A 14,862-nucleotide genomic window follows, 5' to 3' on the forward strand; every position below is an offset into this window, starting at 1 on the left:
GACGGCGGCCACTACGGCACCTCGGACGGCGCCGAATGCCGCGCCTCCAGTGTCGCCTCCAGCCTCACGCGACCAGGGAACCCCTGCGCCACGGGCTGATGCCGTACTAGACGACGGACACCATGCGGTGGCGCCGTCGATGCGAAAAAAAGGCGACAGCTACGACGCGGGCGAGGAATGCGAGTCCTACGCACCTGGAAACGCAGACTACGACACGAACGGGGGCTCCGAGCCCAACACGCACGATGAAGACGACGCCTGCACCACGAGGCGACGCGGAACCGGCGACAAAGCGCACGAAGACGAGTGCGAAATCACCCACAGCAATGGAAGCGACGTCGAGGCCCGTGACGAAGACGAAGACCACGTCCAAGGGCTCGACCAGGACGAAGACGGCGAACGGGTCGACTGTGACGACGACGGAGAGTGCTCCGACAACCAAGTACGCGACGAACAGCACAGTGACGATGGCAACCGGCGTAGATAACATGGACGGCGACGAGGAGACTGCCCTTGTGGATGCCTACACGCTCCGGCTGAGCGACGACGAGCAGGCGACGGCGCAGCAGCGCAGCATGTTTGTGAAGAGGCTGCTCACGGACGGCAAGTCCGGCAGCATGACGGTCGCAAATGAGTACGGCCTGGCGACGGTTGAGACACCGAACGGCTGGCGAGTTGTGCTTCCACCGACGATGTGGTCGGCGGTCTTCAAGGAGATGCACGGCAGTGTGTGGAGCGGACACCTGCGTGGTCCTCACATGTATGGACGCGTGGCCCAATTGTACTGGTGGCCCGGATTGTATCGAGAGGTGCGACGATGGGTGCGGGGATGCCCAGAGTGCGGCTCCAGGAAGGCGAAGTCGCGTGAAGTGATACCGCCGCTACGCGGTTTGCGCGGTGGTGCAGTTGGAGACCGGTGGGCGCTTGATATCGCCGGACCCTTTCCAGTAGCTGACGGTGGTGACAGGTATGTCATCGCTGCAGTCGAATACGTAACGAGGTATGCAGTGGCGAGCTGCGTGACGGAGCACGGCTGAGACGGTGGCAACGTTCATCATGCAGGAAGTGGTGCTACGGTTCGGGGTGTTCCGCGAGCTGTTGACGGACGGAGCTCCGGAGTTAGCTGGCAAGGTAATCGAGGAGTTAGTGCAGCTCCTACAAGCTCACCAAATCAACCCCGTGCCTTACAGACCTCAACTAGTCGGGCTGGTGGAGCGCTTTCACCGCTGATGGAGGGACTGCGTGGCGACGTTCATGCAAGACGAAAGACAAGTCGATTGGAACCTTTGGGTAAAATTCGCTCTTTATTCTTATAACTCGGCTAGACATTCTACGGTGGCGTTGAGCCCGAACGAGCTCATGATGGGACGATGACTGAGAGCTCCCAACGAGCTTCTACGACGAACGGAGGTGACGGAAGCTGGCGAGCTGCCAGCGTACCACGCGAACCTGTTGAAAGCAACGGAACGGAGTCATGAGTGCACAGAGCAGGCTCGAAGACGTGAACAAGAACGACAAGCTCGGTACTACAACCGCAAGACGCGGAACAAGCGGCAGTTTCAGGTCGGCGATTTGGTCTGGATGCACAACCCGCCCCGTGGCAAGAACGCCACGAAGTTCGTGCACCAGTGGATGGGACCACCACGGATCGTGGAACCTGCTGGCTACGACAATTTTGTGCTGACACGAGAGGATAAGACAAGGAAGGCGGAGACGTTGATCGCCCACGTGTCTTTCCACATTAGCTATCACTATCCTGAGGCATTACTCGCGCAGGTCGCGCGTGACATTGACGAGCAGCTCGATTATGAAGACCAGCGGCCGACGCGGGATGAACCGGAGACAGCATCGGCTGTACGGTCAGCGAAGGCGCCTGCTAGGCGAACGACGAGTGATGGAGGCACGAAACGGATGCGAGTAGCAGTGGACGACGCTGTTGTGCACGACGCCACGCGTGGACTCGTGGTGGAGCGACGGAGGCGGCGACAGCGCAACGGTGCAGGGCGGTACGTGCTAGAGTATGAGCTGTGCCCATACTGTGACCCAAGTCGATGGACTACATGTGACCGCGGGCTATGGCTCGACGATGGCCATGCACGGGCGCGATGGGCGTCAGTGGCGGAGTACGAGAGGCACTACAGAGATGCCCGGGTCGTGGAAGACCCGGGTGATGAGGAAGCCGTGTAAGGAGGCCAGCGTCTCGGCGGAGCGCGAGATGGCAGACGTGGCACGGACATCTGCCGACGGTGTTAATGCCAGCGTCGGCGTGGTATATGAATCCGGTCGGCCTCGCGGTCGACGGGATCTGTTGCACGGGATCTACGGGACCTCCGGGATCTCCGGACTCAGCGAGCCTCGAGAGACGAGCTCACTCTGGATTTAGACGGCCAGCGGACAAGCCGCCTGGATCCGAAACGTGTGCTCGGGAACGAGCTCGACACACGAACGTACAGTAAGCAAGGCGTGGCGTGAGGCTACTGGCGACCTCGGTTGACAGCTGCACGGCGTGGACGACGACGGAGTGCCGAACAAGGAAGCACGTGGCTTCCAAGTCTCTCGACGGCTGCGACGAGTAGGGTATGCACGTGTGGGCGCACCCCGAGTGGCTAGAGCAGGCATACGAGCGGAACTCAAGTTGTGCACGGCAAGTGGGCGTGTATTGTAGTTAGTCAGTAGTTGATACTGCATCTAGCCTGTCTAAATAAAGTAGATGTCGCTGCCAGGCGGGCACGCACCGGCGCGGTGTCTTGCGCTTGGACACTGTCGCCCAGACGGACTTCGGACTGCATCAGCACAGTCACGACCAAACCCCGAGCGTGTGGGGCACCAAACACGTTGCAACTGTATGCACTTCATGAAGTTGAACCTGGGGAACTCGGAAGGCAACATCTTTGCATACAATGCACGTACTCGAAAGTCAAGAAAAGCGCTCTCGAATGCATATACGATTCCAACCCTGGAGCACTGTATACCGCCATATTGCGCCGCGCATTGCGACAGTCGTTGTGGCGGGCGACGGCATACCAGTCTCCGCCCAGATTTGAAATTGAAGACGTCGAGGACGCGACGCCGTTCGTGTGGCGTGTTGCGCTTGCACGCAATACTTGAGCGGCACCACACCGTGTAGTGCTTCTCAAGCATCGTGTGGCACACGAGCTTTGGGCAGCTTCGTGCGCGCGGAAAATTCCCCGTCAAAATTTCGACGATTTGATACGTGTTGGTCAACCTTTTGACTGTGAATCAAAACAACAGCTGCCAGCTTTGGACGCAGGTACACGTATAATACGTCTATGATAACAATGCCGAGTACTGATTCACATGCTTTAAGGCCCGCTTGATATTGCAATTCGTTTTTTTACTTTAACTGTTGCTATATCGTTTTTGCAAAATTACTACCTAATTTTGTTAAAATACATAGTATTAGTAATATCTGTGTCAAGAAGAGTGTTTTAGGAGTTAATTTGTTCAAACTAAAAAACTGTTGTGCATGCACCGATTCCTGCGATCCGAGCTACAATCTCCTTCTTTTTTTATGTTTTTATGCCTGTCGCTGATCAACCTATCGATATCAAATTTCGCTGATAGTTGTTTAATTTCAAATCGCTTTACGACCAGGAGCTGTTGTGTATTACTTCATCAGTAATAGTTCTTCATCTCACCTAGTATCGACAACAGATACACCAATTGAACATATTGCAAGAGTCGTTTATACCCTTGCTGTGCTCGCATGAAGTCGGTCAAGATTTACGCTTTTCACCGTCAAAACGGCAAATTGCTAGTTCAAAACAACAAAATGGAAAATCGAAACTGCATGACAGGCAAAAATCATAATCAGTGGTGTATCTTCTATAACGGGAAATTCTCCGGTACTGTGTCTGCATGGCTCGAAGCGCTTCAAGCCAAAACGGATGGGCTGAAGAGCTATGCTGTCCTTGCGCCGATTCAGCGCTTTTGAACTCCATTCTCGTATTCCGCAATTTGCTCTCCCCGCCGAAGTCTCCCACACAACGCGCCCCACACCGCTGCGTCATTCTCTACAACGAGCCCACCAGCCTTCGCGTTCTTCGCATCGTCCGTGATGACCAAGGATGGCAAGACGTGGCAGCCAGGAACGACACCAACCTTCGCACGGCTTACAGTTGGGTCTCCACCACACGTGCGAACGGCGCGTGGAACGTGTCACCGCGTAAATCGCGCGGTGACAGGCGCAATGCAAAGATTACAGACGTTCATGTGGGCTAATTGGAAAGCTTACAGGTCGAGACCTCCTGAGTGAGATGGTCGACGCTCTGGAAGCCTTGTTCGAGCAAAACGTAACGCGCCAAACCATGAAGTGCCACATCGACGGCCGCATGTACACCATGAAGCAAATTCATCATGACAACGACTACTAAAACAACCTTCCCCACAACAAGGTGCGCTGCGACTACGTGGTCAACTTGATTACCTACAAAACAGAAGCTAAGAAAATATTTTATGTAGACGAAATTAATTTTAATCTGTGGTACTCTCGTCAAGGTGGATGCAGCTTAGAAGGCAAGCGTACCGTCGACAAGAACACAACTAGCAAAGGCTCAGACATCCACATCTTCGCGTGCACCTCCGAGGATGATATGACGTACTTGGAGAAGCGCTTTGGCTCCTACACCTCGTACGAGTGCAACAAGTTTAACCGGAGGCTGCTGAAGCACATTAGCCAGACCACGCCCTTCGACAACGTCGTGTTCGTCTGTGACAACGCTTCGAACCATGCATTCATCAAGGAGGTGGGCCGAGGTTTTACCCGCGAAGTTACTGCGCTTGGGACCCAATTCCCCCATGCTCAATCCGATTGAGAACTGCGCTTCCACCTTCAAGTCCATGATCAAGCGCTTCTTGGCGCGTCGCCACCAGGCCATCCTTCAAGTGCCCCCGCATCTTACTATTAAGAAGCACCGAGAAGGATACCTCAGGACGGCGGCGTATATTCTTGTCGGCGAGGCAATAACCCCTTACATCTGCTACAACAGCACGTTGTACACAATGAATTTTCATGCAAGAGCCATAAAGATGGAAGATATGCCAGTTGGCGAGTAAGCAAATAAAATAAATTATCACAACTGGGGACCGGTCCGGGACCGTCACCTACTGCCAGAGAGGTCGCACATAAACGTGTGTTATTAATCGGCTCGGTAGTTAGATAGAGGCAATATTTGAATTCAGGGCTTTCGGTTAGCTATTGGTAGAAATCCAACCAGAACTACCTGCGAGAGGGCCAAAAACGTCAGTCGGCGAACTTCCAGCAAGCACCAACCATGGCAGAGGCTATGTCGCAGGAAGGGTCCCGCATGAACGTTCGCCTCGACGAGTCTGTACTCCAAACGTACCAGCAGGCGTCGGTGATTCGACCTATGAACACAGTAAGGGCTTACAAGAGCAAGTAGAACGAGTTCGTGAACTGGTGCGACGATCAGGGGGCTGCTTTCAGGGACCTCACCCGATACACAGTTACAGCGCCGAAGCCGCATCTTTTCCTGAAACAGTGTGTAATTGGTAGACCAAAAAGACACAAATCGAACAGGAGGGGGCAACAGCAATCTAGCACAGAAGAAAATGGCACTACAAACGCAGTGGTCGGTAAGGCTACTGTCACAAGTTATGTTGCCGCGATGGTTGATTTATGGCGGCAACAAAAACTCGCTAAGGTCAACAGTCACCCTCTCCACGCGACGTTGCAGTGCGAGCTCTCCTAAAGATGGCGGGGTTTACTGAAGAAGACAGAAAGCGCAAAACATTTGCTGACCGGGGTTCCGATACGCTTTTGGATGGCTATACTACTAACGAACAGATTCAGTGTATCTCGACGTACTTTTGGACGATGCGACGAGATTATGGTACGAACTTAAGAAATCTGTTGACGTTTTTGCTTTCTCATTACGCACTCATGCGTGGAGAGTGCGCGAGAAAAATGGAGTTAGTTGACTTGCATTCGATTTGACTTGAAAATGAGGGGTATAGTCCATGTCGAGCGTTGGTTATGATTATGAAGCAGGGGAAGACAAACCAGGTTGGGCGGACTGAAGTCGGTGCGTGCATTCGAAATAAGTGTAGTGGGTCTAACTTGACTCACTACTTTTTGCTTACACGTCGCTCTACGTGTATGAGGAAGCGTAAGTACTTAGTAATTACTTAGGTTAATTATATTTGAATACACAAATATAAGTTAAATAAGAAGGGATTCCAAGTGACTTAGATTAGGTATAATGAGAACTGTATTGCTTGTAAATTGATCTTCCTAAAAATCTGCTAAAAACTGTTTATCATCTATGAAAGGGTTGACAGCGGCTGGCTGTCAGAGCCCCGCCAATATGCATGACTCTGATTTGTAGAAAGATGCTGCTTTCTACCAATAGGATCTTTGGGTATGTGTGAACCACTCATTGTGGTGGTCCACTTCAATGTATCCATTGGTGTGTCTTACACCAAGGTGAGGAAGTATTCAAAACTTTTAACAGATAACCTATCTGTTAAATTCACAAGTGGCTTGCAGCCACTTGTGCGTGTAACCCCGTTACACCATCCCCCCTTAAGGTTAGACGCGCGGGGTGTCCGCACGTCAATCTTCGGAATTGACCATTCGTCAATTCTTCGCGTTTGGAGAAGAAATCCGCGCTCATTCAACGATGAGCGCGCCTCAGAAGAAGTCCACAAAGTCGGTGGGGAGTCATCTCTCCATCGACGACTACTTCGAACGCCAGAAGGCGAAGTACGGCGACGTCGTCGACTTCGACGACGACGATGAAGATATGGAGGGCGAGGAGGACTCGCCCTCAAAGCGTAAAGACTCAGTGTCGAGCGAATCGCTCGACCCTCACGCCAAGAACGTTCGCCCGCGTGAAGGGGACGAATCGGACGCTTCGAGTTCGAAGCGTTCGCGTACTGAGAGCGATACCCCACTCGCTTCAGCTGGGGCTCTCAGTACTCCGCGCGCTGCTGCTGCAGCGCGTGATGTTAAAGCTCAAGGCTCTCCGCGCGCTGCGCCTGCAGCGCGCGATCCATGGATGCCGTCCGCGTCCGAGATCGCGGACCGGTTTGGGAACTCGGTACCTCCGAATGAGGTGCCGCTATACGTATGCAGCGCCATCAAAGATGACGCTGTGGCTGCCGAGCTGCACTTTGATGCGGAAACGCATCAAAGGCGCGATTACTACATCGGACTCTTTCATGAGCTCCGATGGTTTCAAAGCAAGAAGACCTCTTCTCGCAGCAAAGTGCCGGAATGGCAGGCACTTTGTCAAAGCTGGAACGCCTTTGTTGAGAACTTCAACAAGAGGCCGAGTGCTTACCGTGATCGGATTAAGCAAGCGCGTGATCGCTTCGAGACGTACTCGAAGCGTGGAAAGCTGGAGCAACTTCATGTTGCTGCTGAGGAGGCAAATGTGCCGTGCGCTGTGCCCGAGGGCTTTCAGTGCACGAAGTGCTTTCCAGGCGCGGTCCGCTTGAGCGACCGCGACCTGAACGGGTACACGTCGTTCCGTGTGCACGAGAGTCTCAAAGAGCTCCGTGCTAAGTTCTTAGCACGCGAGGGTTCGGGCGCTAGCGATGATCGCAGCGCTCGTGTTACTTCCGCTACGCCAGCGCGTACTGCTCTTCGTACGCCCTCACCATTTCCGGAACGTCCTCCAGCAAGACGTTCCGCGGCTCCCATGTATCTCGATGGGGAGGAAATCCTCTCCAACGAATACGAAAACGAGCCCCTTGAGGGTTCGTTTTCGGGATACTATGGTCAACAATCCGCTCAACAATCCAGCGGGTTGAGCCGCGGGCGTCACGGATCGGCGGCGGCGGGGGTGGGAACACACCCCGGGTATGATCAGCCCCGGGCTGATCAGTATGCGCCTCTCCACGACCGGGTGACCGTCGTGGAACGTCTGCAGGGCGCTGAGTTCGCCGCCCTGAAACAGGAGCTGGCGAACCAGAAGGCCCAAGTCGCGGCGGTCTCGCAGACCGCCTCGAATATCCAGGTCGAGCTGGGGACCCAGATGAAGGGGTTGCTCCAGCGCGTCCGCGTGCTGGAGGAGAGGTTGCTCGTCGCTGAGGCCAAGTCCTCCGCTTCTGCCTCGGCTCCTGCCGAGGCTTCGGGTCAGCCGAGCTAAATGGCTCGTGCTGCAGGTATGGCTTCAGCCGTCCGACGTAAAAGGTCGGATGGAGGCGCATGCTAGACGGTATGTCTAGCGTGTATGCGTTGCCGTGCCGTGCCAACACAGTGAACGACCCGATGAAGCGCGGAGCAAACTTGCTTGCTCCGAAATCCGAAACTGCATGTCTAGACAGGTTTTGTGTAGCTAACAAAACTAATGAACCAACTTTAAATTCATTTGTGTTGCCTCTGCCCGCATTGTCTGCGTTCAGCTTCTGTTGATCAACAGAAGCTGCTGTTGTGTCTTGGACAAACCGAATCACGGCTTGTCTTTTGGTGATGAAACTGATTGCATCCGAGCTGAAGTCATTCAGCTCGCTCTCCGCTAGAGGCCCGGCCTCTGCGTGGTTCTTTGCCCGTGGTCGTTGGCCTTGTTGTTGGGGGAGTCTGCGCCCTGCGCAGACTCATGTGGTTTGTCCATTGTTGCAGCTGACACTGCGCACGTGTCAGCGGTTTTCTGCGGCTGCTGTATTGCAGTCGTAGATCCTCCCCCACTTAAAGTGGGAGCCATCACTCCGCGTAAACTCGGTAGACGTGGATGCCGCATGGCACTCACGTAGAATGGTGTATGCCCGGTCGAGGCATGCACTGAGTTATTGATGGCAAACTCTACCATCGATAAGCACTCGCTCCAGTATTGGAACGAGTGAGCGTAGCTCTTCAACATATCGACGAGCACGCGATTCACGCGCTCGGTTTGACCGTCCCTCTGCGGATGATCCGCAGTCGACATGGAAAGCTGGCTCCCAAGAAGTGTAAACACTTCTTGCCACAGGTGCGCTGTGAAGCGCGGGTCTCTGTCCGACACGATGTCGGACGGCATGCCATGGTGTTTGAACACCATGTCGACGAACAGACGGGCCGTCTGCTTCGCGGTCACTTCTGCCGGCACCGCAGCAAGATGTACCATCTTGCTGAAGCGGTCGACGAAGACCACAACACCGGTATTCCCTCCGCTGTCCGGGGGAAGACCAAAGATGAAGTCCAAAGATATGGACTTCCAACACTCCGACGGAGTCGGTAGTGATTGTAACGGAGCCTGCGCGAATGGCGCAGGCTTTACGTGTAGCGGGGTTACACGTACAAGTGGCTGCAAGCCACTTGTGAATTTAACAGATAGGTTATCTGTTAAACGTTTTGGATACTTCCTCACATTGGTGTAATACACACCGATGGATACATTGAAGTGGACCACCACAGTGAGTGGTCCACACATACCGAAAGATCCTATTGGTAGAAAACAGCATCTTTCTACCAATCAAAGACATGCATATTAGCGGGGCTCTGACAGCCAGCCGCTCTCAACCCTTTCATATATGATAAACAGTTTTTAGCAAATTTTAGAGGAAGATCAATTCACAAACAATACAGTTCTCATTTTACCTTAAACTAGCTACTTGGAGTCTTGTCTAAGTTAACTTATATTTGTGTATTCAAATATAATTAACCTAAGTAATTACCAAGTACTTACGCTTCCTCATACACGTTGCGCAACGTGTAAGCTAAAGTAGTGAGTCAAGTTAGACCCACTACACCTGGTAGCACTTTGTAGTCCGTCCAACGACCGACTGCTTGACGTTCGTACGCGGTGTACGAACGCGGAGCCGAGAACCACATGAGCATGGAGGTGCCCATGGAGAGCTCCAACACGCCTGCAACGCATGTTGCACGCGCTGACTGCCCCCACCTGTCTGACCCAGAGTGGGAAGCCCTCCAACGACTGTCAACAGTCATTGGAGAAGCGGCGATAGCTACAATGCTGCGTACGCTATCGCCGACGGAGCAACATGGTGTTGCTCTGGGGTTCATCATGAAGGAGCAGCGTGACGCTGCTTCCTCAGTGACGGCGTCGTCAGGGACGACACCGCGTGCTCAACCATTAAAGTTGAGCGTAAGCAATTACGTGGGAAGAGAGGGCGAGCCTCTCCTCCGATGGCTTGTCGAACTCAACACAGCCATAGCGGCTCGACGCATCGTCGACCCGCTGTCGAAGGTCGCGTTCGCCATGTCCTGCCTTGGCGGACGCGCAAGGAGTTGGGCGTATGGACGCCGACTCTCCGATCCTACGCGCTTCAGCACGTACGAAGTGTTCAAAGAGGAGCTCAACCAAGCGTTTGAGCCCCCGCAAAACGAGTTCCGGTCGAGGGCGGAGTTCCTCGACCTTCAGCAGGGTAAGCATGACGTCCATGCTTACGCACAGCGCGCACGCTACTTGGTCTCAAATATCATGACTAATCCAATTGAAGAGGCGACTAAGGTCGTCACGTTCATGAAGGGACTTAGAGATGGGCCCGTGAAGACCTATCTCTTCCGAGAGTACCCGAGTACTCTCGAAGCTGCGATTACTCTTGCCATGCAAGAAGAGTTTAGCCTGCGGCAGGCTAAACTGCATGTGGACGTGCCGAGGCCGCAACCGCGCCCGGTAGCGAGGCCGGGAGGTCCAGAACCAATGGACCTCTCGAATGCAACAACTGCTGGTTACCAGCAGCAGGGAGGTAACGTGCGATGCTTCCGTTGCGGAAGGATCGGTCACTTTGCACGGGAGTGCACAGCTCCCATGCCCCCTGGAGGTGGCCGTCGTGGCGATGTTAGGCATCGCCGCGGACCAACATAAAACGCCAACATCCAGTAGGCGCGGGGCGCCCTACTGGTAATGCAGTCGCGCGTGCCGACATCGGACACGCGACACTGAGGACTGCAGCCCCCAGTGAGACCAGCTCTCACTGCAAGGAACAAGATGACAGGCCGAACCTAGTCATCTTGAAGGTTTACTCGAAGAGAGCGAGTGACTCTCTTCGAGCTTTGGTAGATTCAGGCGCGTCGAACAACTTTGTTCGACTACGAAGCCTGTCGAGACTTGACTTCGAGGAGGTAGATACACCTCGAAGTCTTCTGGAGGTACGATTGGCAACAGGTGCCATCGTAAAAACCGAGAAGCGCGTCGTGAACGTGCGCTTCTCGTACAAACAACAAGTGTTTGTCGACGCTTTATCGTCCTGGACCTGGATGATAAGTTCGACGTAGTAATGGGCATGTCGTGGCTTGCACGGCATGATCCGGTGATAGACTGGAAGAAGCGCACGCTCGTGCGCTTCGGACGCGACAGCGGAACAGAGAGCGATGGCCCTGTTACCGCAGCACACGCACCAGCAGGTGCGCGCGACTCACCAGTCGAGACAGCGCTTAATGCTGCTGTCCCGGAGTGCCCAAGAAGTGCGCGAGGGCGCGCACAAGTGAGACCCACGTCGGCAATGCTGACGACGTCGGAAGAAAAAGATGTGTTGGTTCCGGGAACCAACACCCACGTTCAAGCGTGTAAGGGACAGTCCCTGACCCGAAGCGGTCAGGTCGACAACGACGCGTCGGCTCCGGGAGCCGACGCACCCTCGGTCATGAGGGGCCCCGCCAGTGAATGGCGTCGAGGTGACGAAGGCGTGTCAACTCCGGGAGTTGACTCTGCAAACAGTGCGGGCGGTTGCAAACGTACCGCACTGACGCAATTTGCATGCTGTCGTGCAGCCGGGCTGCACGACGAAGCGCCATGCGATCAAGCCGGGCTTGATATCGCGCGCCCGCAGACAGGGTCTGCCGGCGAAGGGACACATTACCGTGCAGCCGGGCTGCACGAAGGAAAATGCGGTCAAGCCGGGCTTGATACCGCGCGCCCGCGGACAGGGTCAGGGTCCGCCGGCGAACAACTGTCCACGGCCGGGCCTGGACCAGAAGAACAACTGTGCGGAGCCGGGCTCCGCACAACAAGAAGACGGTGCAAGCGGAAAACGCTGCGCAAGTCTCGGTCCGGGACCGAGACGCAACAAGAGAGCAGTCTGCTGGGTAGACTGCGGCAGTGACGCCGAATGTCAAGACGCTAAGCGTCTTGACGCGCACCGATACTGGATTCCAGTATCGTGAGATGGAACTCGCTAGTCCTCCGACGACGGCGTCGGAGTTGACTTCGCTTCCAGCCATGAGCTGGAAGCGCTTCACGCGCGACTTACACGATGGACGCATCGAGCAAGTCTGCGTTCTTTCGGACAGCGAAAGAACGGCGAGCGAGAGCGAAGAGCTGAGGCAGCTCTTCCTGGGAAGTACCACTGAGAGTGAAGACACTCTCAGTGCGAAGACGAAGCGAGAGCGCTTCGAGGAACAAGGTTGGGACTCGCTGAAGTCGAGTCCCTATTACGAATTGTTGAGGGAGTACAAAGACGTACTCCCGGAAGAGATTCCTGCGGAGCTTCCGCAGGATAAGGGCATTCAGCACGAGATTGATCTCGTGCCGGGCACGAAGTACTGTGTCACGCGGCAGTGGCCACTGCCGCGAGAGCAAGTGAAAGCGATCGACGACTTCTTTGAAAGTCGTCGTAAGAGACAAGTGCGGGAATCAAAGTCCCCGCACAGTGCTCCGACGTTCTGTGTCAAGAAGCCACAGGGCGGATGGCGCGTCGTTCATGCCTACAACAAGCTGAACGATGCGACGGTACCGGCGCAGACGCCGATACCGCGAAAAGATGTTATCATGGATTCGATGGCCGGGAGCACCGTTTACAGTGCTCTCGACTTGCGAGATGGATTTTATCAAATCCTAATGCGTGAGAGCGATATCCCTCTCACGGCAGTGAGCACGCCAAGCGGCATGCTCTGGGAATGGCTAGTAATGCCACAGGGGCTTAAGCACGCCCCTGCGACTTTCAACAGGTGCGTGACGCACTTGTTGCGCTCGGTGCGCGACTTCGCACCGAGCTACTTCGACGATGTGTTCATCCACAGCCGGGCTGTGGACGAGAAGACCGATGTAGAGATGCACAGGGTGGATCTCCGGAAGCTACTCGAGCTTATGCGAAAGCATAAGCTCTACGCAAACCTGAAGAAGTGTATCTTCGGGGCGAGCGAGATACCCGTCCTCGGGTGTCTCGTCGGAAAGAATGGTGTTCGCCCTGACCCGGAAAAGGTCAGAGTGATCAATGAATGGCCAACGCCTTCAAGTGTCAAGGAACTGAGGCAGTTCCTTGGCAGCCACGTACTTGTGCAAGTACGTGGAGGACTATGCGGGCAAGATCCGCCCGCTATCACAGCTTCTTAAGAAAGAAGCTGTGTGGAATTGGACAACCGATTGCCAAAAGGCATTCGATGCAGTCAAGCGGGGCTTGACTGAGGCGCCGATCTTGGCAGTGGCTGACCAAGATCGCCCATTTCACGTAGTGTGTGACGCATCCGATTTCGCGATCGGATGCGCGTTAATGCAGCACGATCACGAGGGCCGTGATCGTGTCGTCTACTACCAATCGCGTCAGCTGAAGCCAGCTGAGCGCAACTATCCGGTGCATGACAAGGAACTCCTTGCCATGAAGTATGCACTCGCAAAGTTCCGAGTGTACTTGCTTGGGAGTAGACCATTTGTGGTCTACACCGACCATGCTTCACTGCGTACCGCAGTGAAGTCGCCACACATTTCACAAAGAATGGCGAGATGGCTCTCATTCTTTGCGGAGTATAACTTCCGGGTCGAATACAAACCCGGAAGATTGAACGTGGTGGCCGACGCGTTATCACGTCGGCCGGACTACGCAGAAGCTGCTGACGTCAATGCCATTGACGCCATGCGAACGAGCAAACCCACATCATCTCTGTTGGACGATGTGAAGGCCGCGTACGCGCACGACGCGGACGCGAAGCTCTTGCTGGCCTATGGCACAGCGCCTTCTGACAAGTCCCATCAGAAGCTGCCCAAGCACCTTCGAGCGCGTGCACACCGCTTTCGTGTGCACGGAGGACTACTGCTTTACAATGCAGTCGACGACAACGAGGATCGCGTTGTCGTGCCGAATGACCATGACCTGCGACTCAGGATCATGTACGAGTATCATGATGCCCCGACTGCGGGACATCTCGGACGTGAGAAGACTTACGTCCTTCTCAGGCGCGACTTCTACTGGCACCACCAGTATAAGTGGGTGCGCAAGTACATCCGTGCTTGCGAGGTATGCCAACGCGTAATGTAGTGGGTCTAACTTGACTCACTACTTTAGCTTACACGTTGCGCAACGTGTATGAGGAAGCGTAAGTACTTGGTAATTACTTAGGTTAATTATATTTGAATACACAAATATAAGTTAACTTAGACAAGACTCCAAGTAGCTAGTTTAAGGTAAAATGAGAACTGTATTGTTTGTAAATTGATCTTCCTCTAAAATCTGCTAAAAACTGTTTATCATCTATGAAAGGGTTGACAGCGGCTGGCTGTCAGAGCCCCGCCAATATGCATGTCTCTGATTGGTAGAAAGATGCTGCTTTCTACCAATAGGATCTTTCGGTATGTGTGGACCACTCACTGTGGTGGTCCACTTCAATGTATCCATCGGTGTGTATTACACCAATGTGAGGAAGTATCCAAAACGTTTAACAGATAACCTATCTGTTAAATTCACAAGTGGCTTGCAGCCACTTGTGCGTGTAACCCCGTTAAACCATCCCCCCTTAAGGTTAGACGCGCGGGGTGTCCGCACGTCAATCTTCGGAATTGACCATTCGTCAATTCTTCGCGTTTGGAGAAGAAATCCGCGCTCATTCAACGATGAGCGCGCCTCAGAAGAAGTCCATAAAGTCGGTGGGGAGTCATCTCTCCATCGACGACTACTTCGAACGCCAGAAGGCGAAGTACGGCGACGTCGTCGACTTCGACGACG

The 14,862-nt window shown here is 54.2% G+C and overlaps 1 protein-coding gene across 2 annotated transcripts in view; it reads left to right on the forward strand.

Annotated features, from left to right (window-relative positions):
* Nucleotides 1-245: 245 nt before the first annotated feature.
* IUM83_08012 overlaps nucleotides 246-14,862 on the forward strand; it is a gene marked incomplete at both ends in the record, with an annotated part of 48,396 nt that continues 33,779 nt past the window's right edge. Inside the window, 6 exons of one of the 2 annotated variants that reach the window (XM_067932358.1) lie at nucleotides 246-809; nucleotides 1,063-1,131; nucleotides 1,326-1,410; nucleotides 1,487-2,006; nucleotides 4,529-4,766; nucleotides 5,226-5,423. In XM_067932358.1, coding sequence (XP_067783086.1) covers nucleotides 246-809; nucleotides 1,063-1,131; nucleotides 1,326-1,410; nucleotides 1,487-2,006; nucleotides 4,529-4,766; nucleotides 5,226-5,423 — 1,674 coding nt within the window. Of the gene's footprint in view, nucleotides 810-1,062; nucleotides 1,132-1,325; nucleotides 1,411-1,486; nucleotides 2,007-4,528; nucleotides 4,767-5,225; nucleotides 5,424-14,862 lie in introns of those variants that run through there. The other variant, XM_067932359.1, reaches the window with a different exon arrangement.

Source organism: Phytophthora cinnamomi (assembly GCF_018691715.1).
Source record: "Phytophthora cinnamomi strain GKB4 chromosome Unknown Contig102, whole genome shotgun sequence".
NCBI classification, from domain to species: Eukaryota; Oomycota; class Peronosporomycetes; order Peronosporales; family Peronosporaceae; genus Phytophthora; species Phytophthora cinnamomi.